Here is a 23,611-nt window from a genome sequence, read left to right on the forward strand (position 1 = left end):
TGCTCCAGGCTACGAAGTTTCAATTGTAGAAGGAAAATAAATTCCAGATACCAGGGCCTCTCTTGGGTTGCCAGGGGGCGTGGCTGGCCTGCAAACCACCACAGGCCCCTCACTCAGGCCACCCCACGCCCCAAGGGAACCCCACCCTGATCCGGGACACCCTTCAGGGCAAACCAGCTGGCCCCCACCCCTGTACCAGGCCTCTATCCTATCTAATAAAAGAGTAATATGCAGATTGATCATCACTGCAACACACAATATAGCTGCCCCCATGTGGTCAAAGATCCTTCCCCCATGTGGACACCAGATGCCCACCACAAGATGGCCAGCAGGAGAGGGCAGTTGGGAGGCACCCTGCCTGCAAGGGAGGGCAGTTGTGAGGGACCAGGCCTGCAAGGGAGGGCAGTTGAGAGGGACCAGGCTTGCAAGGGAGGGCAGTTGGAGGTGATCAACCCTGCAGGAGAGGGCAGTTACGGGTGACCAGGCTGGCAGAGGAGGGAAGTTGGGGGCAAACAGGCTGGCAGGGGAGCAGTTAAGCATCAACCAGGCTGGCAGTGGAGTGGTTAGGGGGTGACCAGGCTGGCAGGCAGAAGGGGTTAGGGGCAATTAGGAAGGCAGGCAGGCAAGCAGTTGGGAGCCAGCAGTCCTGGATTGTGAGAGGGATGTCCGACTGCCCGTTGGGATCGGGCCTAAACGGGCAGTCGGACATCCCTCGAGGAGTCCCAGATTGGAGAGGGTACAGGCTGGGCTGAGGGACAACCCCCCGCCGTGCACGAATTTCGTGCACCGGGCTTCTAGTATATATATATATCTCCAGCATAACATTCTTTCTCAATAGTCAATAAAGATTATCGCTAGTAAAAATTTCCCTTTTTCATGCTAGCATATGTGGTACTATAAGAGCAGATTTTTAAAAATTTAATAAGTAAATAAGAAATAAGGCAACCTTTCACATAAAGAATAACAGAGAAAAGAGTCAGGGGTTAAGAGAAGAAGTTAAGTTCATTTCTACAGAAACAAAGTTCAAGTGGATTAAAAATAATTTAGAATTTCAGCACAAGGAAAATACAATCCATGTGTAGTAAGTGGGCACATGGGTTATTGTATTCACGTTAAGATATGAGCACTTCTTTACCCTGCAGTAAAGGCGGGGTACAAATTATTTTTGTGATTCAGCAGGTTTGAATCACGAAAAGCTATTGGATTTTTTGTTAAGATCGTTCTGTATGCTCTCACAGTGTTTTCTTGTCAAAGCCTTTAGTTAAGGATTGAAATGTTTCAAATAATGCTGACATGGCTCTAATGAAGTGGCCCCATGATTTATATTATTATTTCAACACCTTTATGTAACCCAGTAATGAACATATGTGTATCATATTCACTACATACATATGACATATGCTACATACACAGGAATGTGTATATACTGTAATATGTACGTAGTGGGTCAAAAATTAGAATAACATTTCACTCAAAAGTGACTACTAAAGTGTGACCATTTGCAGAGAATACTGTGATTACTATTGCTTTTGGTAATTGCTAATGTATTTTCTTAGTAATACCAACATTTACATAAAAAGGAAGCAACAAAGTCATGTGGCATAGGAATCATACAACTGATCTGTGACTTGAACTGCATCTAAAAGAAAAAATGCTGAGAAGAAAAAAAACAAAGTAAAAAGACAAATAGCCAAATTGGAGAAATATTTACAATACAGTGCCTTGCTGTTGAATGTTCTTCCATCCAAACCTTTTCACAGTGATCCCAGCCTGTAAATGTATCTGACAGTATTTCATTGACTTGTCAGAGGAATCAGTGCACAGGGTAGGTGTTGGGAACAGTTTTAGTGCTGTGTTCATGCCATTTTCTTTTAAAACATCAAAATTCTGCAATTAATGTTTCATGTTATAATTCAGCAGCATCTCTGGGCTCAAACTGTACTCTCAAGACCTCAGGGATGAGAGGTGGCTTGGTTTGGGAGGAACCGAAGTCATTTAAATGCCAATTAGTCAATCCTGGATTAATTCTAACTTTTGCGGTGGTTTCGAAAGGAGAAAATGAAAAATTAAATCCCTCCTCACTGCCCTGCTCCACGGCCAGATTGGGAGGGGGAATTGCTCTGTCCCCATTTGTTAAACCAGGGACTTTCTGAGATTCCTTGCAGCTCAAATTCTCGGGTTCTAAGAATATCCCCATTATTATCATCACATCTCATTTTGCTTCCAGAATGTTAACACAGTCTCTTATCTTACATCTAGCTTTGTGAGAACGGGTAAAGGAAACTGAATGGAGTTTCTTCATGATTAATGCATTTGTCAAATTCTTTCCAAGTAGCAAATTAATTTATTGTGTTTTTTTTTTTCAGGAATGCCAATTAAAGCTTTGCAAACTATTGTGGTAAAACTTCGCAGTCCTTTTTTATAAATGAGAGCTAACTGATTTAATGTTAATGAAAGGAACTATATTCAAATACAAATGTTAATAACACGGGCAGAAAGAAAACCCCAGACTTCAGAAGCTTTGCCTTACATAAAATTCATGTAACTTGAACAGAGAAAGTCATTAAAATGTAATGTTCCAGAGTGAAGCCTGTATTAATTGCCTTGTGTGAAAGTAGGAAAAGTTCCTCCATAAGTATCTGGTCCTCTGTATCCCTGAGAAGAAAATTGTCTATTGATTATAATGATCTCAAACCATGGGCCCCAGGTTTAGGTTTTGATAATCACTGTCTTTTGCTTTGTTTGAATATTTTCATTGCAACTGGAAGTAAAACAATTTTTATTTAAATAAGGAAGTATTTTGCTCATGTTCATACTGATTATACAAAGAGCACCAGTATAAATTCAATAGAATATTATACAACTTATTGGTCCTTAGGACTTAGTCTACTACCCCATGAATATAGGTACATATTTATGTGTGTGGAAAGTATCTTTTATTAATAAGAAATTAGAAATGTGTCCAAGGAGCTTGATTCTCTTATATTTTTAAGATGACCTAAGTTCACTTCAATGGGATTGTAAGAAACAAAGGCTTGGCAAACTCACTGAATCGTGTTCTTTGCCATAACTGTCTGTAAGCCCCATTTTATAGAATACTTATCCTGGAGAACATGAGAGAATCAAAATCAGTATTTTCTCTTGCTTTTTGCATTTTAATTGCATTTCTGCTTGGTTTTCTTTTGTTGTTGTTGTTGTTAATCCTCACCCAAGGATATTTTTTCTATTGATTTTTAGACAGAGTAGAAGGGAGAGGGTGAGACAGCGGGAGCAGGGCAGGGGATTGAGCCTGCAACCAAGCTACCTGTCCTTGGACAGGAATCGAACCCATGGCCCTTCAGTCTGCAGGCCGATGCTCTAACCACGGAGAAAACCAGCCAGGGCTCTGCTTGGTTTTTCCCTCAGTTCAACAAGGAGAAAGTTTGACTTTTTATGTGGTAAACTTTATTTTTTTATTGAATTTATTGACTTTTTATATTGACTAAAGAAACAAACTATAGGGGCTAATTTTGCTCATATTTTTAAAAGGAAAACATTTATAGAAGCTAAATTTGACTACATGTATTTCATACTGGGTTTTAGGAATTTTTGTACAATTAAAATACGTGATTTTTTAATATTAATGCTTGCATTGTTCATGAAACGTAAAAGGTGGTGCCAGATTAGATTTACTGCTCACTTAATTCTAAGACTAATCATTTAAATTGAGAACGAGAAAGCTAACGTGTAAATCTTTTATACTAATTCCATCTTTTTGATGTCATACTGAAAGTCATAAGAATTAATAAAACAATGAAATTAAAACTGAAATACATCCAACATCTTGTTGGCTCACCATCTAAGAACTAGAGAAGTGCCAAGTTGAAGGATCTGTGCTTGAGTAAAGTCAGAGGGCCAGATAGTTGGTCTTGCCTCCAATAGCCAACACTGTTGGGTTTTGCTTTAAGAGAAAATGAGCTCACGGAGAAGCAAGCACTGCAGGCTGTAATGAGGAACATATGTAACATTTTTCACCCACATTTTCGTTTTTATCTTGGCTTCCTTAATGTCTTCTTTCAAAATGTCAGCAGTGATTAGCCTACATTATGGGATAATTAATATGAACTTTTATAGTAAAGCTAATTTTGAGAAATAGTAGAACAAAACACATGTCAAGATGTAAAAGACGGAAAGTTGAACAGATTGCTTTTGTGTATAAAAAAATACATATTTTCTCTTTTCAGTTCACCTTTCTTTTCAAATATCAAACCAACATAGATGTTTGAGAAAGCTTAAATATTAACCTGTGAAGGAAACACCTTTTGAAGTTTGGGGGCCACTGAAATCCTTTCCTAGAATATGGTATAGATTCTTACATGTTATAATATTGGCCATTTGGGGGAGTTTAGGAAATATTTCCTCATGTACTTGGACTCAGGGGATGTGACTGTGGTTGAGTAGCTATGTCCAATTCAGGCTTTAATGCCAGTCTTCATGTTTTAAAATTATCTTCATGTGGCATCAGATGCCTTGTTTTCCTCTTCGAAATTGGCCTTTCCCCAGATTTGTTAAAATTACTAAACATTTTATTTCATCCCACAGTAATTCTAGAGATTTATTAGAGGTTTGCCCCTAAGTTGCTTCTGCCATGTTTGATTACACATCTGAATAGAGTCTGAGTATGACACCTCTTATGTTGGACCAAAAACTACAGGACACGATCTAGTCACACCACGAAGGCACCATAACTGGAGGCTGATCTGCACATTTCAAGCAAGTTAGCAAGCTACAATTTCATTGATGGTTTTATTTGAAGTAAAATTCAATCTTATATCTAAGTGGCTTAGCTCTTGCTTCACCTGGGCCAGTTCAGGCCATACAAGTTGTTCTGGACCAAGACAGCCATATATCGCAGGCAGCTCATGCAATGTATTTTAGAGAACATGGTTTGTAATCTGCAAAGGGTGCTGGAACTGTGCAACAAAGAGTAATTGCTACTAGACAGGAGCTAGCTAGTCATGAGTGTTAGGATCTGTTTCTTTGTACACTGACCTTCCATTATTGCAATTATTCTAGTTCTTTAGCAAAAAGTGGGTAGTCCTTTGGCCTTGTGGCTCATTAGCTGCAGATCAGTATTTTTTTTAAAAATATATATTTCTTTCTTGATTTCAGAGAGGAAAGAAGAGGGATAGAGAGATAGAAACATCAATGATGAGAGAGAATCATTGATCGGCTGCCTCCTGCACACCCCCCACTGGGGATCAAGCCCATAACCCAGGCATGTGCCCTTGGCCAGAATCGAACTTGGGACCCTTCAGTCTGCAGGCCGACGCTCTATCTACTGAGCCAAACCAGCTAGGGCTGCAGATCAGTATTTTTACTTACTTGTCCATTCTCTTCGCTTAATTCATACTTAACCAAAGAAATAAAACAACTGGTTGGCTGTTTGCAACTCCAGAAAGTGAAATGGGACGCAATATAATTACTTAAAATCTGCATTTATTCATAGAGAATTTGCTTTTGTTCTGATTATCATGATCCCAATTTGTCAAAAACACTTGTAAAAAGGTATTCTTTTGCCAAAAAAAGGAGGGGAGACTCAACATACCTTGTCAATGATAAATCAGCCATTTATCATTTTGCCTTTCAAGATCCTCTTTGACATTGTTTAGGGAAAGTCCCAAATACCTTTGCAAATAAAAATTATAATCTTCATTTCTCCAACTTTAATAATTAAGGATTTGAAGTAGAAGGATATGAAACCAAATTTGATGAAATATATATACTTTTTAAAAACCTTGACAATACCATACTCCTGCTATATATACTTCTCTACTTTGTTCAATATAATGCCTCTAAAATGTCGTTTATTTTCTAAATAAATAAATTCTCTAATTATGGGAACTCATTGACCATTGGGCTGAAAGTCCGCGGCATCTGGGTGGTGAGCTGGCCCCTTGCCCAGACCTCAGAGTAGACTAATTTGAAAACCCTTTAGAGAATGCAGCTGAGTCCACATGGTTCAGAAGATCCTGCTCTAATCTACCATTGATCAGAAGAGATTTCCTTTATTGACCTGAAAGCAAGTTTTTTTTCATCTTTCTGCCAGCTAAGGCACTTACTGAAAGTAGGTAGATAACATCCAAAGTGAATATGCCTAATAAAGTGGACAAAGTCGTCCCTCTCCCCGCAAATGACATTCTGATTCTCTCTGGTAGGCCTTCTGTAGTGACACGTGCTAATAGGAATTTCCATCTCCTTCCATCCATCTCTTAACCCTCTTCATTGCCACCCGATGAGGAACCTGTTCCTGTAAAAGCACACTGGGCACATCACTTAGGAACTGTTGTCAGGGGGTGTGGAACCAACGTGTGAGAATTCTCTCTGTGACTGGAGACAACATGGAATGAACGTGTTTACCCTGCCGGGTATAACATCAGAAAGTTCCAGATCTCTCAAGTCAGCTCCCTCCATGGTTCACCCGCCCGCAGAGTGTAAAGGTTCCTTCTAGTGCTGACTCTGCGACACTTCTCAATTTACAGTAGCTCAGAGGCCATGTGATTGTTCCCAAAGGCAAAGTGGGGTGAAATGATACTTTTTGCACTCAGAAAGGTTAGCATTTATGGGACATGCTCAGTCAGATTCTCAAAATTGCTTCAGAGAATGAAAGCTGCTTTTGTACTATCCTGTTAGATTAAAGGAGGTCATTTAAACACAATCCTTCTTAAAAGTCCCCGTTATGAATTACTGTGGAGAATGTGTACTATCTGGAGCCCGGGATCACTTAGCAAACGTCAGAGGAATGGTTTGAAGTCTGTTCTGAGAAATACACTGTCCAAATATACAGCCTTTACCTTCAGCAAAGGAAATTTATCAGGGATCAGTTTGGCTGCAGACACATCTGCTTTTGTTAAAATGCCTTTGGCCATTAAGTTATCTGTAATAACTTTTGGGAAGGTCTAAGCAATTTATAATAACATTAATGGAAAAGTCGTGATTCTGGGTAGCATTTTTGTCTTCCATTTTCTCTAAATGGCTACAAGTGAGGATTTGCATAATTTTATCTAACTTTTCCTGTGATCTGAGACTTTTATATAAAAGGCATAAATTTATATTGCTATTGGAGTTTGTTAAAGTAATAATTTGACTTTGCAGAGATAAGCTGTGTATTTTCAAATTCTTTAATGTTAAAATTATTTAAAATATTGAGTGGCTATGAACGTAGGGGAGCAGAAACAACACCTTGGACAATGCTAAAATTCATTTTGTTAGTTGATAGCTTGTCTTCTAACGTTCAGTGTGGTCCTCGCTGCCGGCTTGCTGAAGTCATACCTTTGTAGCCAGAAGTGACCTTAGCAGCCACCTACTCCTACTTCCTTCCAAGAGAATTCTCTCCAGGGATGTTCTGGATTTCAGATCAAGAAAAGCTTGGAAACCACACACTTGACTGGCTTACAGTTGTCATGGAATTTGGGGACTATTTGTTGCAAACAAAAATAGGATGCACAGGTTGTAAGTAGCCACTGACTCGTCTTCTTATAAAGTCTGTGGAGAATCCCAGTCCTGGCTTTCTCATACATCTCTGGATGTTTCTGTCTCCTCACGGGCTCCCCTTCTCCATTATCAGTCCTCTCCTTGATCTTCTCTCCTTCTTACTCTATTCTTTCTACCAGGGTGGCCTGGTCCACTCCAGTGGTAGATACTGCTGGATCTCCGCCCAGGATTTGACCCCTCCCCTCATGACACCACATCCCTCATGCCAGAGTTCTTCATCTGACGAGTTCATTCTTATCTTTCAGCCTCAGCTCAGAGATCATCTCCATCAGGAAGTTTTGACCTCCACACCCATCTCAGAGATCTCACCTCTGAGATTTCTGTGTATGTATTTTTTTATTGATTTCAGAGAGGGAGAGCGAGAGAGAGATAGAGAGAGAGAGAGAGAGAAACATCAATGATGAGAGAGAATATCATTGATTGGCTGCTTCTTGCATGCCCCCCTCACTGAGGATCAAGCCCACAACCTAGGCATGTGCCCTGACCAGGAATCAAACCACGACCTCCTGGTTCATAGGTCAACACTCAACCACTGAGCCATACCAGCCAGACTGTCTTTCTTTCATGCCTTGTGCCTACTTCATAGACTTTGTCTCTGTGCTAATGTTAGAAAACCTAGGAGCTCTTGCCTTCTTGCCCTAGTGTAATGCTATTTAGTAATGACTCTCTGAGAGCAACCAATGTTAACCACGCAGCCTGCAGTGTGCCCTCTATACATGTTTATGGATATAACCTGTGTTGTCACCCACTTCCTTCTACGGCATAAATGGGTAAAACATGCATCAGAGTATTTAGGGCAGTGCCTGGCATTCAGTAAGCATTCACTGAATGTTAACACAATAGTTGTTTTTTATAGAACTAAATTAATTTACTAGAGGCCCGGTGCACGAAATTCATGCACAGGGGGGGCGGGTCCCTCAACCCAGCCTGCACCCTCTCCAATCTGGGACCCCTCGAGGGATCCCATAATCCAGGACTGCCCGTTTAGGCCCGATCCCATAATCCAGGACTGCTGGTTCCCAACTGCTCACCTGCCTGCCTTCCTGATTGCCCCTAACCGCTTTTGCCTGCCAGCCTGATTACCCCCTAACCACTCCCCTGCCAGCCTGATTGATGCCTAACTGCTCCCCTGCCAGCCTGTTTGCCCCTAACTGCCATCCCCTGCAGGCCTGGTCACCCCTAACTGCCCTACCCTGCTGGCCATCTTGTGGTGGCCATCTTGTGTCCACATGGGTGCAGGATCTTTGACCACATGAGGGCAACAATCTTGTGTGTTGGAGTGATGGTCAATCTGCATATTACTCTTTTATTAGATAGGATAGAGGCCTGGGGCATGGGTGGGGGCCGGCTGGTTTGACCTGAAGGATGTCCCGGATCAGGGTGGGGGTTCCCTTGGGGCATGGGGTGACCTGGGCGAGGGGCCTGTGGTGGTTTGCAGGCTGGCCACGCCCCCTGGCGACCCAAGTAGATGCCCTGGTATCTGGGGTTTATTTATCTTCTACAATTGAAACTTTGTAGCCTGGAGCGGAGCCAAGCCTTCTGCTTGCTCCGGGGCAGCAGCCATTTCTGTTGGGGTTTATGTATCTTCTATAATTGAAACTTTGTAGCCTTAAGCAGAGGCCTGGGCAGGCCAGGGTGTGTGGAAAGCTTGGCTTCCTCCATTGCCGGGGGCAACCCTCGCCTCCCGCTCTTTCCAGCTCCGTGGCTGCCGCCATTTCTGTTGGAATTTATTTATCTTCTATAATTGAAACTTTGTAGCCTTGAGTGGAGGCCTAGGCCAGCAAGGGCAGGCGGAAAGCTTGGCTTCCTCCATTGCCTGGGAAGCCCAAGCCTCCCTCCTGCTCGCTCAGTGGCTGCAGCCATCTTGGTTGGGTTAATTTGCATAATCACTCCTGATTGGCTGGTGGGCATGGCTGGTGGGCGTGGTTTGTGGGTATAGCAGAGTGATGGTTAATTTGCATATTAATCTTTTATTAGATAGGATTACTGTCAGCATTAATAGCTTTGACCATAACTGATTTCACACCCCTGCCGGTTTTTGTTTTTCTTTTTCTTTGACTCAAAATCATGTGCTAGGCATTTGTACTAAAGCAGCAGTTTCCTTCTAATGGCTCTAAAGTGAATAGAGTGCAAGTCAAGGGATCTGGAGTCCTAAGTTCGGATCCTACCACTACCAACAGGTCTGTGAGCCTGAACTAGTCAATCACTCGGTGCCTCTTTTAGGCCATCTGCAAAGCAGGTATAAAAATAACTTTCTGACCCACTTCCAACAGAACAGTCTTAAGGAACAACCTAGATATGAATGTGAAAGCATTTTTAACTCTAAAAATGTGTACAAGTTTATTAGTAGTAGTATTACCAATAATATAAGCAATATCAATATAAACAATGCTTTGTTTAATGTTGTCATTCTTCTATTTTCCCATAATCAATTCCAAGTATTTTCAGATTTTTTTAATGAATGGGCAACACTCACAAGTCATTTATATCTTCAGGAGCAAGTTCTCAATTTTATTACCCAAGACATTAAAATAATTCTGGATTGAGGATGTAACACCTCACTGACAATGTTGGTCTAAATTGATGCTGTCAGTGACTCCATGTTTCTGTCAAATTTTGTTCTTTATTTGGCATTCCACACAATTAGTAGGCATACTAAGTTTTGAATGAATGAATGAATGAATGCTACTAAAGGATATTGAATAAATTTGCTTATTTTTTTGTTTGTTTCTCTTGCCCAAGGAGATGTATTAGACAAAAATATTACTAAAGAAATGCCAGAGAGTTTAATGCCTATAAATTTTTCTAGAATTTTTATGGTTTTGGGTCTTCCATTTAAGTCTTTAATCCATTTTGAGTTTATTCTTTTATATTGTGTAAGAAGGTATTTTTTGACACAATTATAAATAGGATTGTTTTCTTAATTTCTCTTTCTGATAGTTCATCATTGGTACATAAAAATGCAACCAATTTCTGAATGTTAATTTTGTATCCTGCTACTCTATTGTTTCATTTATAAGTTCTAGTAGTTTTTTTAGTGGCATCTTCAAGGTGCTCTCTATATAGTTTTGTGTCAGATGATGGACATTTTTGAGCTCTTATGTGGAGGCACATTTCTAAGCCCTTTCCATTTAATCATCACAATAACTTTGTCAAAGGAACATGAGCTTGATCCACTCTAACATAAGCTCCATGAAGAGCAGAATCTTTTATGTCTTCTCTGTCTTACTCACTGCTAAATCCTGAAGGATCAGAGCAGTGCCCAGCATGTATATAATAAGCACTTGAGAAATAATAGTCGAATGAAGTGATTTGCTCCACAAAAAAAATTTTATCCTTAGGACTTTGGAGTTTTCTGGACATTTGTGATTTTATTGTGATTTCATATTATTAGTAGTAGTGACTGATTGTTTTATAATAGAATGATTAACCTTGTATAATATATTATAAATACATTTTACAAAATACTTTCACATATAATCTCATCTAATTTAAAGCAACCAATGACATTTTACTACTAGAAATGCTAAAGTACAATGTCCCTAAGTAATAAAAATAAATCATTCCTTTTATTGCAAAATTGCTATAGTTCAGTGTCTTCAATGAGCAGTAAGTGCTTCAGTTAAATTAAGGATTATTAAGGCTTAAATTAAGGGATTATCATATATCAGATTTTTTAATTAAAGAAAGAAAATACTAGAAAATATATTCCCAGTTGGCTTAGAAAAAGGGAATATAATTCGGAAATTTATTTAACAATTATGAAAGGTAGCTACAATGTTGATTCCTGTAATGTTTGTGGCTCCAAAAAAAATCACAAATTTTTCAAAATAAAACTTCCTAGTATTTGATTAACAGTAGAATTGATAAGACCTAAAAGAAGCTTTACCTGTTGAAAGCCATGAAGATTTGCATTAAACAATGACTTGAGACAGTAGAGGTCCTTATTTCTTCGGCACATCTGACCAATGAGGAAACAGTTCGTGTGAAATTTAGGGAGGACTTGGCAGTGTTATAGAAAGTGGCATCTGTGCTGCTAGAGTAGAACTACATTTTCGAGTACATGTACAGTGTGTCTTTAAGTGAAATTTTAAACTAATATGTGTTAAAGGCCAAACACAAATTTATAACCAGAATACAATTATCATTTGTATTTAAACATTGGCATGTGTAGTTGTCATTGGTTTTTAGTAGGTGAAGAGAAATATTTCTTTAGTCTCAGACAAATGTGACTAGTCCATTTGTCATTCCTGTGTTTTCAGCACTTAAAGTATTTCAATTTTTGTTCAACAATGTAACCTTTGGAGTTTTGCCTAATAATGACTTCAGTTGTGCTGGCCTTCCAGCAGATAAATTAAAATGGAAATGCATATTTTCTAATTATGCATCCGGCCCCAGTTGCATATTGGCAAGGGTGGCCACACTGAATGTTCAATTAAGTCAGCACAATAGATAGAGTCTATGGAACATCAAAGTTTCCCAAAGTCACTTTCTTAATCCGGGGAAGGATCGCCGAGACCGTGATTGGTAGTACTAGTATGTAGCTATATACAATCAGAGGGAAAACATTTAAACATCTCAGCATGGGATTTCCATTTAAATCTGATTACAGTGAAATAAAACTGTAGCCATTAAAGGTTTAGAAGAACTACAAATACAAGCCGTAAAAGAAGACAGATAGTAAATGAGGTCGTAAAGCATTTCAGTGGGGGAAACCGTCTACAACACTCATTCAAGTCTTCCTGAAGCAGACTGTGCAATTCACCACACACCCCGCACGGTTCCCCGAGCTCCACTTAAACCTGCAATTAACCTTTCACGCCTAATGAAGCTGTTTTCCTGGAAAATTAAAATATATAGTGGTGCCTGCTCTTACACAGACAGAGGGGAGGGGGGAAAGCATGCCAAAATGAATGACTTTTCTGAGGCTTCGTGCAAATGTAAAATGGAAGTGCTATGTTTGTATATACAGTGATAGTGTTCTTTCAGGCAGTTTCATTGGATGTGCCGTGTTTTATGGCTGTACTTATTAATTGTTCTGTATAATTGTAAGAAAACACACACATCGGTAATTTTACGATTAGATTGTTACTGCCAGAGTCTACTAAGATCATTCTACTTCCATTAGGAAAAAACTAGAGTTTTTCTAAATATAACTAAATTCCTGATGCTTCTCCGTGATGGTTTTCATTGCAAATTTAGTGGTTTAAAAAGGTATATTTGCCGTCCAAATATTTAGCTGTTAGACATTTTCATTGCATTTTCTTTTGGGCACGTCTACACATGGTTATTGAGAAACAAAGTTCTGAAATTTTAGGAAAAAATACTGTGGGTTGTTTTGGTGTGTTTTTTTTTTAAGGTTCTGGGTAAAGATCTGATTTGGGTGCAATGTCTACTTATTTACAAAATTATCTATGGTAGCTCTTAGCATCCAAACCAGAGATGACTAAATTGTGCCCACGGTCCAAAGGAAATCCACATGTCCCCGGAGGAGCCCTCCTCCTTCCCAGCGGCCCTGCCCTGGGTAACCCCGAGCAGCCCACCATGGGGTTCCACATGAGCAAGTGCCAGTGGCCAGGGGGCCATGGGAAAAGGAACAGGACACAGAAGAGGGTACTTGCTTCCTTATGAGGTTTATAATTCAGATTTAAATAACCTAAATGCCGTAGTGTCTGATGTTCAAGAACGACAGGTGCAAAAAGGTAAAACTTACAATACATATTTAACCCCCCAACATTTTTATTGCGTCTGCGGGGATATTTTGATATAGATTCTGCTAGCCCGCAGCGTCTGTGCATCATCTTGACATGGTAAATGAAATTCCTTTAGCCCACCAGTCTGAAATAATGAATTGTTCCCCCACTTAATTGTATTGCTTCGATAACAAGGAACTGTGCTAGGCCTAGAGAACACAATAAGTGGATTTCACCAGATGATTTGTGTGACGTTTTGAAAAAACGATCCTCTGGAGTGGCCTGGTTTTAATGGGACTCTATAAGGGCGCCAGCATGAGCCACTAGGCATGCAGCATCCTTCCAGGGGGGAGGAGGGACTTCCTCCTATGGGTGGGGACTGTGGGGTCATCACCAGATAACCGCTCACCGGAAACAGTTCCCAGGGAAATGTAAACCAGGAGAAAGCTTTTGCCTCGGACAGCAGTACAGAGAACTTATTATTAAGTTGCTTTTATTTTATGGGCGCATATTTTTTTAATCTCAAGCTATGTTTATCTCTTCATCATCAGTGTGAAACCAAACCAAATAACTAGCAAAGGGTGGCTATTCCGAACTCGCTATGTATAACCAGGGAGTCAGCCATGGCTGGCTTGTGTTTTGGCAGAGACTTAAAGAGAGGCGAGTGTGTGGGAACTCTTGAGAAGGGGAGAAGGGTAAGGCCCAAGTGTGCCCAGGCTGCTGGCCCGGGGAAGCAGGAGGCAGGCTAATGAGAAGCAGGGCATCCTGTGTGGTTGTTAGGGGAGCATATTTTCTCTTCTCTGATTGGTCCTAAGGTAGAAGCAGGGACAAAACTCACAAAGCTGTCAGTTATTAATCAAGTCCTGGGTATTTGGGGCCCATGGCTACAGGGCTAATCATTTGACTTCGCAATTATTAGAGACTAGAGGCCCGTTGCACGAAGAGATTCGTGCAATAGGCCTTCCTTCCCTTGGCTTCCAGCACCGGTTTTCCTCCGGCACCCAGGACCCAGGCATTCACTCTGGCCAGAGTCTGCTGTCTTCGTCTTCGCTGCAGACTCCGGAGTCTGCAATCTTGTCTTTGCTGCGGCACTCCGCTCCTGTAGATCCCTTCGCCTCCATCCTCCCTCTCATAGCAGGCGTCCTGCCCCACCTGGCCACTCTGCGCCTTGAGCAGCTGGGCAGCCACCATCTTTGGCCTTCTAATTTGCATACTCACTCTGATTGGCTGTGGGCATAGCAGAGGTACGGTCAATTTACATGTTTGTCTATTATTAGGTAAGATAGCTGACTGACTTGCTACAAGTCTTCCGTGGCAGGTTTGTAGATAGGGGGTTGGTTTCCAGGGCAGGTTGCTGCAGCTTGGACCAGGGTTCTGGCCATCACCTGTGTGTCTATTCAGTCTCTCACCAGCATATAAATATCACATTGTGGGAAGGGCAGGTATTATTATCGTTTTGAAAGAGCCACTGACTTGGTTTTTCTTTTTAACAATTAAGAAACTCAGATGCCCTACAATAAAGTATGCTGAAGGGAAAGGAAAGGATAGAAATTGCTTTAATTTTTCTTTCTTTTTTAAAGAGTCTTCCACACCCTAGACCATTAGGAATCCAGGGGCCTTATCTCTCTTGTTTACTCTTGTGTCTAGGCCGTCTTGTAGGAGAAGGAGGACCTAGCAATTTGTGGGTGGTGGTGGTTGTTGTTTAAAGTTCCCCAAGTACTAAAATATGAAGAAATGCAAGCATAGTAATACAAATCTTGCACCCAACAGTTTGACACTTAGGCGTACCCACACGCAGCTATTGTGATTATTGTGTTACTTATGAATAATCTTACGGGATTTATAAAGCAGAATCACTCACGGTGTGCCACACGCTGTGTGGGGCAGTGACGGGCACAAGCTTAAATCTGAATGAAAACCTCATTCGGCCCATCAAGAAGATTAGACCTGGGCAGGTAGCCCTCTGAGCATCCTCTGTGAGTCGGTTGGTGGATACTCAGGTATCACTGGGGAGGAATGCGAGGCTTCCTACATTCCTATGGCCTTTCACACAGGATCTAGAAATGCAGTTGATTTTCCATTTTCAGAGGAAAGGACAAAAAGCTGTCAAATTAAAAGTAAGCACGATTTGCAATTTTATTTGTAAATTAAGAACTGAAATGATTTATTATTTTCAACCGAATATGTTTCCAAGCTTACGAATCATTAGTAAAACCAGGATATGGTGTGAGAGACGCTGCTTTAATTAGGCTTTCGACTTCATATACTCCATAATACAAAGATACAGTGACAGTTTCAGATTAGTATAAAATCTCCTGTTTTGGCAACTCCAGCTGTTTACTTCTCAGTTGGCACTGTACCTCCTGTAAGGGGGACGGCTTTAGCAGCCACATGGAAATGGAAAGTATTTGTTTTCAGAGCTCCTTCGGACTAGGTCATGCGATAGTTTAATGAACAACATGATCTCATATTTGGATGCTGTGATCATTGGAATTAGTGTAAGTGGTCTCTGTCCACATTAAAGGAGATATATCCATATTATTTGTCATATTTGGCTGTCTCTGGATAAGATGGTGCCAGGAGTGGGATGATAGGAGGTTGTAAATTATGACAGAACTATGATGGGAGATCTGAGGGAACTGGAGGTCTGCCTGAACTGAACTTTGGGTTAGCACAGCCATGGTCTGTGGCTTTCCCTTCAATAATGTGCTTCAGCTCGGCTCCCTCCCTTAAAGAAATAACAAAATCAGTATTTCCTGTAGCAGAATAAGAGGTTAAAACATCTGTGGGGGACATTCAAGAAGTTCATATGTGCTTTCCAAAGGTCAAACAAGAGATTTTTTATTTAAAATTTGACTCTTTGATCTTGTATTATCTCTAAATAATTTCTAAGAAATATTTACTATCCTGAAAGAGTACGTTATTTAACAGCATCTCTTAGAGGTAAATATGTAAGATTATTAGCTTAGCTGGGATAGCTATAATTTTTTGACCCCTTCCATCTAACAACCATCAATTTCTCCTTCTCTATAAATACCTTCTCTTCTGTTTTCAAATGCACTTGAGGCTCCTTTTTCCTAAAAAAAAAAAAAAAAAAAAAAAAATACATGTACTCGGGTAATCATATAAATCCACATATATTTCACCTGACCTTGCTGGTTCCCCTATAAACCAGCTTAGAATACATTGCCCCAGAGGAATCAAATGGTTTAATGACACGTTACATAGGCTAAGATCCAAAAGCGAAGCCTTCTAATAGCAGCGCATTGATAATATGTCTGTGAGGGCTCAGGGATTGGTTCAGCTCGATCCAGAATCAAGTCCCCAAGACCTTGCAGAAGGCAGTCTTGTCTCTTGGTTTAGTATGGTGATTTGGTACATTATGCTTTACTCAAGAATTAGAGGGAGCTCCATGATAAACCAGGCTATCTGTTTGAGCCATTGCTTTTACAAATTTAGGAAATTCTTTCCTGTCCCTGAACATCTTACCAAACATTCCTGTCAATCAATGGACAACACTGTTTAACTCAACATTATTGTTTTATTGCCCATGAGAGCTAGAGATCACTTTGGTGCTGAAATTCTGCTGATAATACTCAAGGTCCTTTTCTTATATTTAAAATATTTATCAGCTAAATTTCTATAGGTCATCTTTCTTCCATATCCACCTGTGCATAACACATCTTTGGCTTTCTTTCTTCTTCTTAAAACCAGTTTTAAATAATGAAAAATAAGCCACAAAACACATATCTGGTAAAGGACTGATATCCAAAATGTAAAAGAAATCTCTTAAAACAATAAGAAAGCAAATGGCCTCATTAAAAATGGGCAAAAAATCTGATACCTCACCAAAGAAGAGATACATATTTATAACAAAAAAGCATATGAAAAGATTGCAACATAATGTTACTGGGGAATTACAGACTAAAACAGCCATGAACTACAGCTACATACCTGTTAGGATGGCTAAAGTCCAAAACACTGACAATAGCAAATGCTGACAGAGATGTGGAGCAACATTCATTGCTGGTGGGAATGCAAAATGGCACAGCCACTTTGGAAGACAGTTTGGCAGTTTCTCTTAAAACTGAAACATAGGCTGACCATGTGCCTTGAGGATCTCGCGCCTAGGGATTTGTGAATTGAAAACTTTGGTTCACACAAAAACTTGCATGTGGATGTTTATGGTACCTTTATTCATAATTGCCCAAAATTGGAAGCAGCCATCATGCCCTTCAATGGATAAACAAACCGTGGTCCATCTATACAATGGAATGTTACTCAGGGATAAAAAGAAATGAGCCATTGAGCCAAAAAAAGATATGATGGAACTTAAAGGCATATTTCTAAGTGGAATAAGGCAATCTGTAAAGGCTTATATTTTACTGTTTCAATTATATGACATTCTAGAAAAGGCAAAACTGTAGAGACATAGGCATAGGAGAAGGGGAGGAATGTATTAGTAAAGTATAGGGGATTATCAGGGCAGGGAAACTCTTCCCTCTGATACTATAGTGGTGAGCACATGATATTATGCATTTGTCAAAACCCATAGAGCTGTTCAACGCAAAGCATGGACCCTTAAGTAAACAAACTATGGACTTTAGATAACAATCCTGTATCAATATTGGTTCAATTTTTATGTAAACCTACAACTGCTCTAAAAATTTAAAAAGAATTTGTAAGGCAATGACCTCTGTTCCACACACAAAATAAACCCTACTAACCCTGGAAATTCCTTGTACATCCAAAGCAGACCTGTGTGCAGGCGTAGCAACTAAGTTGTGGGTCTCACCCACTACTCACTGTGGTATCGTGTCACGCACTGAATTTGATGGTCTGACGTCAGAGCCAGTTACCTCTGTGTTAATCCTTGTTCTTCTCCATGTGTTTAAGTTCCTTGACCAAGTGAAGAAACTTTGTAAATAAAGGGTAAACTACTTGATAACTTCCAATGCCTGAATGTAAAACAATAAAAATAACGTGCTACGCCACCACTGTCGCCTTTCTAGAAAGATCTAAGCAAACATTTAAAGGCCTTTTCCTTGTCTTCCAGGCCTTGCAATCGCCAGTGCTCTAGTAGATACTTCACAACAGAAGCCTTCGGATAGTAAAGACAAGACGTCGGGCGTGCGGAATCGGAAACACCACCTCTCAACGCGCCAAGGAACTTGCGTCTGAGAAACGGGAGTCCTCCCGGATCCGTTGTGCTGTTTCACCTTTTAAATGGCTCCCCTATGGCCTCAAGTTGTCTGGAGACAAAACTCTTCATGGTCCCAGGACCCAAGTACAGTTCCCTGCAAGTGGGCAATGACCCAAGTGGCCAAAGAATGTTCACGAGTTTTCTAGAAGTAACAGTATTGAAGGTCATGGATGAAAAAGTCATTTTTTATGACTCTCTTAGGCTTATCCTAGATAACTTTAAATTTCTCTGGAAAAAAAACTATGTATATTGTTTCTTAATGCAGATGAAAAATATGTAATTCGTATAAACCAAACTGTTTATATCCCAAGACATTAAAGAAAGACATTTTATAATGCCTGAACGATGAGAATTGTACAGTTTTTGCCTCATAAGCAAACTTAAATCGCTTGTATATGAACGGGAAATGAACAAATTGCAACAGCTTTAAATGCTGTTTTTATCTCACTGTACATGTAAATGCGAGATTTTGATTTAGTAGGATGTAGGCAATGCATTTAAATATTTCACACAATGGTTTCATGCCCAAAGTCAAATTGAGAATGTGACTATTTCCCACCTAACTGAAATGCAGACTCAAATGAGTCCATTTGGATGGATGGTAGGTGCAACTTCACAGGAGGTTTATTAGGATTCTGAGTGAAGAGGACCTTCCTGTGGTCCACGCCAACTGCCTAACTCATTATGAGAACCGATAGAGCATGGAGAAGCCTGGCCAGCAATCAGTTTTCCCTCCCTCCCAGCACAGCCTCCAACACTACGAACCCGAAGAGAGCTGAAATCGTGATTTTGCAGTGTGCCAGCTTCTGCCCTCACATGGTAACTTCTTAATTGCCCGGGCACCATGGGATCAAACCTACATGATCCATCTGCATTTTTAAGAGAATAGATCATCTTCTTTTGACCTTCGTCTGATAGCTGCTAGATTTTATCTACCCTTACAAATGTGATGGAAAGCATTTTAGACCGACACCTCCCAGGTTATAATCTGACCCAGGTTCCTTCCTGCCAACCATCTCACCGAGAACACAAGCCGGGACGAGCATTTAGCTGGCGTGCATCTACAGATTTCTCATTTCCAACATGAACACATTGGTGTCCTGAGCGAAAGTCTCCCGTGTGATAAGGAAGTTCAGTATTGCCCCCATTCAGCCTCTTCTTAGTGACCCAAACCCCTGAATTATGGCAGAAAGGAAAGATAATATAAAACAGCTTTCACATTGGAACGTAGGCTCCTGTGTGACCCAACCTTGACCACAGTTCACAAGGGGTCAGTGGCATTACAGATCTTGTTGGGAATTGTAGTTCCTAACGTCAGGGTGACTACAACATATTTGTAGAGAACACTGAGAGATATCCAAAACTGCTTTATATGCTATAGTTTTGTTCAATCTGAAAGTCATTTAAATATCACTGATGTTTAGAACCACATATGTACTTTCCATATTCTTTGGGTTTCTGGAAGGTAATGATACTTCACTGTTTACAGCTCATGCCTAGTTGCTTGCATGCTATGGTTGTGCAGTAGCGGAACAGGACACTAGTGTGATAGAAAATGTTGATTTCATAATGCCATTTATACATAGTCAGCTTAATTTGGTGAGGATCGAATGTAATATATATCAGGAATGATCATACACTATGTAGTTGCATCGTATATAAGATTGCTAGGTTACATCTAACCATGACTATGTCATTGTTTTAATAATTAGGCATTTCTGAGTTATGGTGTATATTCCTTACGTTGGCATGATATTTTGCTGTTTTCCATGAGTTAAGAATAAGACTGATTCTTAGAGAAATTTTATCTATGCCCTGTGGGTTTTTTCTTTTGAGGGGAGGGAGTGGAGCTGGTTTTTATCTCCCTGTGATATTTTATCTCTCAAAAAAAGTGAGCAAAGTTTGTAAACGTCTCTTAAAAACAATCAAACACTTTTATTAGCTTCTTTTTGGACCCTTTAAAGTGTTCATTTTTTCTCCTGGAAAAATAAATTGACAAAACTGCTGATTACAAAAATATAAATCATTTAGAAATAAAATGATTGCCCAATTTGTGTAATTTTCTAACAGTTGTCATGAGAGAAAGCTTATGTAACAAAAACAGAGTTGTATGCGAAATCTATATCAGCTATATCTTTTGAGAGTCTAAGCAAACAGTGTTACTGTGAAAGAATTGTCAAGCTTCATTCAGCTCGAATCCCAGCAGGTTCCTAAAATATGGAAATCTGAACTTTAGAGAATTATGGGACACAATGCAATGTTAAAGTCATACTATACCTTTCTGGGCCAAATATTGCTAACTTCCTAATTATGCAATATCTTCTCAACTTATCAAAGCTTTTTACTGACAATAAAATGCTTCACCCTCAGGTGCCATGGATTGAAAACATCTTAGGGATAATCACTGTGAATGTGTACTTTTATTCCCCCCCCCCCCGTCCCCCCCACATTGCAACAATTTTACTTTTGTATGCTGCCTTTTTTATTTTTAAGCAAACCACAAGTATGCAGAAACGTCAAGAAGTTAGCAAGTAAAGGACTGGTTCTCTTAAAAATGTATTTTAAAGGAATTCTGTATATATCCATTTAGAATGACTTTGAAAAAAACCTTTAGATTTTAGGATGTATTGCTCTTCCGGGAATGAAAATCTTGGATTAAGTGTAATGGAGTTTTAAAAATTAACCAGGGGACACTATTTGGACACAACAGAGAATTCTTATTGAAAGATCGCACATGTTTGCAGATTGATTGAATACATATTAAGAGGATTGGGATTTTTGTAATTGCTTGTAAATGAAAATTTATTCTAGGGAATACACATAGAAGGGAAATGTATGCCATATACTATTGTACCATGTTCACTAGGAAAACTTGAAACAGGATGTATTCCGATGAGTAATCGATACTTACTATACTTCCCAACATCGCATTTTCTTTGGTTCCAGTAAGACTGTGACTATGGCTGTTGTCACTGCAGGTCACTTAGAGTGCAGGCTGGGGGAGGGGCCTGAGAACGGATGTGGGACCCGCTTTGAGCTGGGTGGTGCTGGGCAAGGTTTACCCTTTGAAGCGTCAGACTTTTTTTTTAAATTTCTTTATTGATTAAGGTATCACATATTTGTCCTCATCCCCCCATTCCCATCCCAAACCCCTCCCCACACATGCCCCCACCCCCCTGTTGTCCATGACCACTGGTTAGGCTCATATGCATGCACACAAGTCCTTTGGTTGATCTCTCCCCCTTATCCCCACCCTCCCCTACCTTCCCTCTGAGGTCCGACAGCCTGATCAATGCCTCCTTATCTCTGGGTCTGTTCTTGTTCATCAGTCTATGCTGTTCATCATTTCCCCTAGATGAGTCAGACTCTTCACCTGTGAAGGGAGGGATGAGCCTGGGAGAAAGTAGACACAAAGCTCCCACAGCGATGCAGTGCAGCTGCCCTGAACAACCTTGGGGCCACCAGGCCACTCTTGTTCTACCCATTGTTTTATGAATCCATCTCTTTATTTATTTATTTTTAATCCGACTTTTCTCCATAGAGAAAAGCCAGGTAGGTTTTGGCAAATGAAGATGTCATGAAAATCCTGAGTACTTATAGTATTTCTAAGGTATAGAGATTTCTCAACGACTACGTTGATATTTGGGTCAATAGAGGATTTGACTCTTTCTAAATATATACTGTTTTAATAAAGTATTTTTAAAATTACCCCTGATGACAGACGGGAACATCAATTGGCACTTTCACTTTCAAATTAGGCAAAACCAGATCAATCCTTCCATTGGGTTGTCATACATGGTACATCTTTTTATTTTTATTGACTATATGATTTGAAAAGTATGTTATATGTAAGGTTTTAAAAATTAAAACTGGTCAAATGAATCACTTCTATCTACCCACATACATTTTTTTAAAAAACGGACTTCCATTTTACTAGAGTGGGTGTGGAATTCGATCATAAGAACTGCCCGGGTGGGTGCAAATGCTTACGTTTTCTCTAGCGATTAAGATCCCGGAGGACTGGCTTGGCCCCTGGAGATTAATATGCTTAATAAGCACCTCGGGGATTCTGACGATTAGTCAAACTAGGGAAACGCTGCTCTGGGCCAAAAGGCTGCTCTTCTTAACAGTCAGAAGAATTTCTTTGAGTAATGAAGTTATCACTCTCATTCAAAAGGCTTTAAATATTTTTCCAAGGAATAGAAGCCATCTGGTTGGTGTTACAGCAGTGTCTTCATTAGAGTGTACGTTTCACATTTCAGTTTTCTCAAATTTTTTAAAATTAAGAATTAGAACCCTATCAGTGTACATGTCTACAGGAGTGCATGCCAGTGTTATAACAGACTATGTAAAGTTCAAACCTGCTTTCAAAAGCGAATTTTATGATAGCGTGTGCTATTGATCAGGAGCTTAATTACTGGAATAAAAACTGGATCTCCCAACCCCCACTGCCAAGTGCAGTTTTGTTTTGTTTTGTTTTTACCTTTCCAAGATCATACAGGAAAAAGCACTCAACACCTGGTAAAGCCCTCCCTCCTCGGCCCACCTTCTAAGACTTGGTTGTACAATTTGTGTTATTGAAAATACATTGTCTCTCTTTCCCTCTTCACCTGATTTCCGTTGGCTTTTTCTACGTGACTCTCGGCACAGCGTGCCCAACACTGGGATGGTCCTGGGATGGAAGAAATTCTCAGAGCCTGAGGGGCAGACACCAGCTACCGCCGCAGGTCTCTGCTCCAACCCTGTGTTTTGTGTTTGCATAAAAGTCCCCTTTCTTTTTTTCTTTTCTTTTTTTAAATATATTTTATTGATTTTCCACAGAGAGGAAGGGAGAGGGATAGAGAGCTAGAAACATCGATGAGAGAGAAACATCGATCAGCCGCCTCCCACACACCCTCCACTGAGGATGTGCCTGCAACCAAGGTACGTGCCCTTGACCGGATTCGAACCCGGGACCCTTGAGTCCGCAGGCCCACGCTCTATCCACTGAGCCAAACCGGTTTCGGCAAAAGTCCCCTTTCTGGGACTGGTGCAGCCGTGGCAGAGCTGAGGAATGTTCTAGAACAGTCTGCTTGTTCTTTGCATGCTTTGGAATGAGACCCATGCTGCCACCTGCATCCCAGCCTCCTGTCAGAGCCACTGCTCTGCTGGGTCTTCTCTGGAGTCATTGAGAAGGAGCGGC

At 40.3% G+C, this 23,611-nt stretch overlaps 1 protein-coding gene across 2 annotated transcripts in view; it reads left to right on the top strand.

Annotated features, from left to right (window-relative positions):
• ATRNL1 (attractin like 1) overlaps positions 1-22,922 on the top strand; it is a 454,562-nt gene extending 431,640 nt beyond the window's left edge. The window contains exon 30 of one of the 2 annotated variants that reach the window (XM_079793602.1): positions 18,283-22,922. In XM_079793602.1, the coding sequence (XP_079649728.1) occupies positions 18,283-18,407 (125 nt within the window). In that variant the 3' untranslated portion in view covers positions 18,408-22,922. The remainder of the gene's footprint in view (positions 1-18,282) is intronic. The other variant, XM_079793603.1, reaches the window with a different exon arrangement.
• Positions 22,923-23,611: the final 689 nt, after the last annotated feature.

This window comes from Cnephaeus nilssonii (genome assembly GCF_951640355.1).
Source record: "Cnephaeus nilssonii genome assembly, chromosome: 16".
Taxonomy (NCBI): Eukaryota; Metazoa; Chordata; class Mammalia; order Chiroptera; family Vespertilionidae; genus Cnephaeus; species Cnephaeus nilssonii.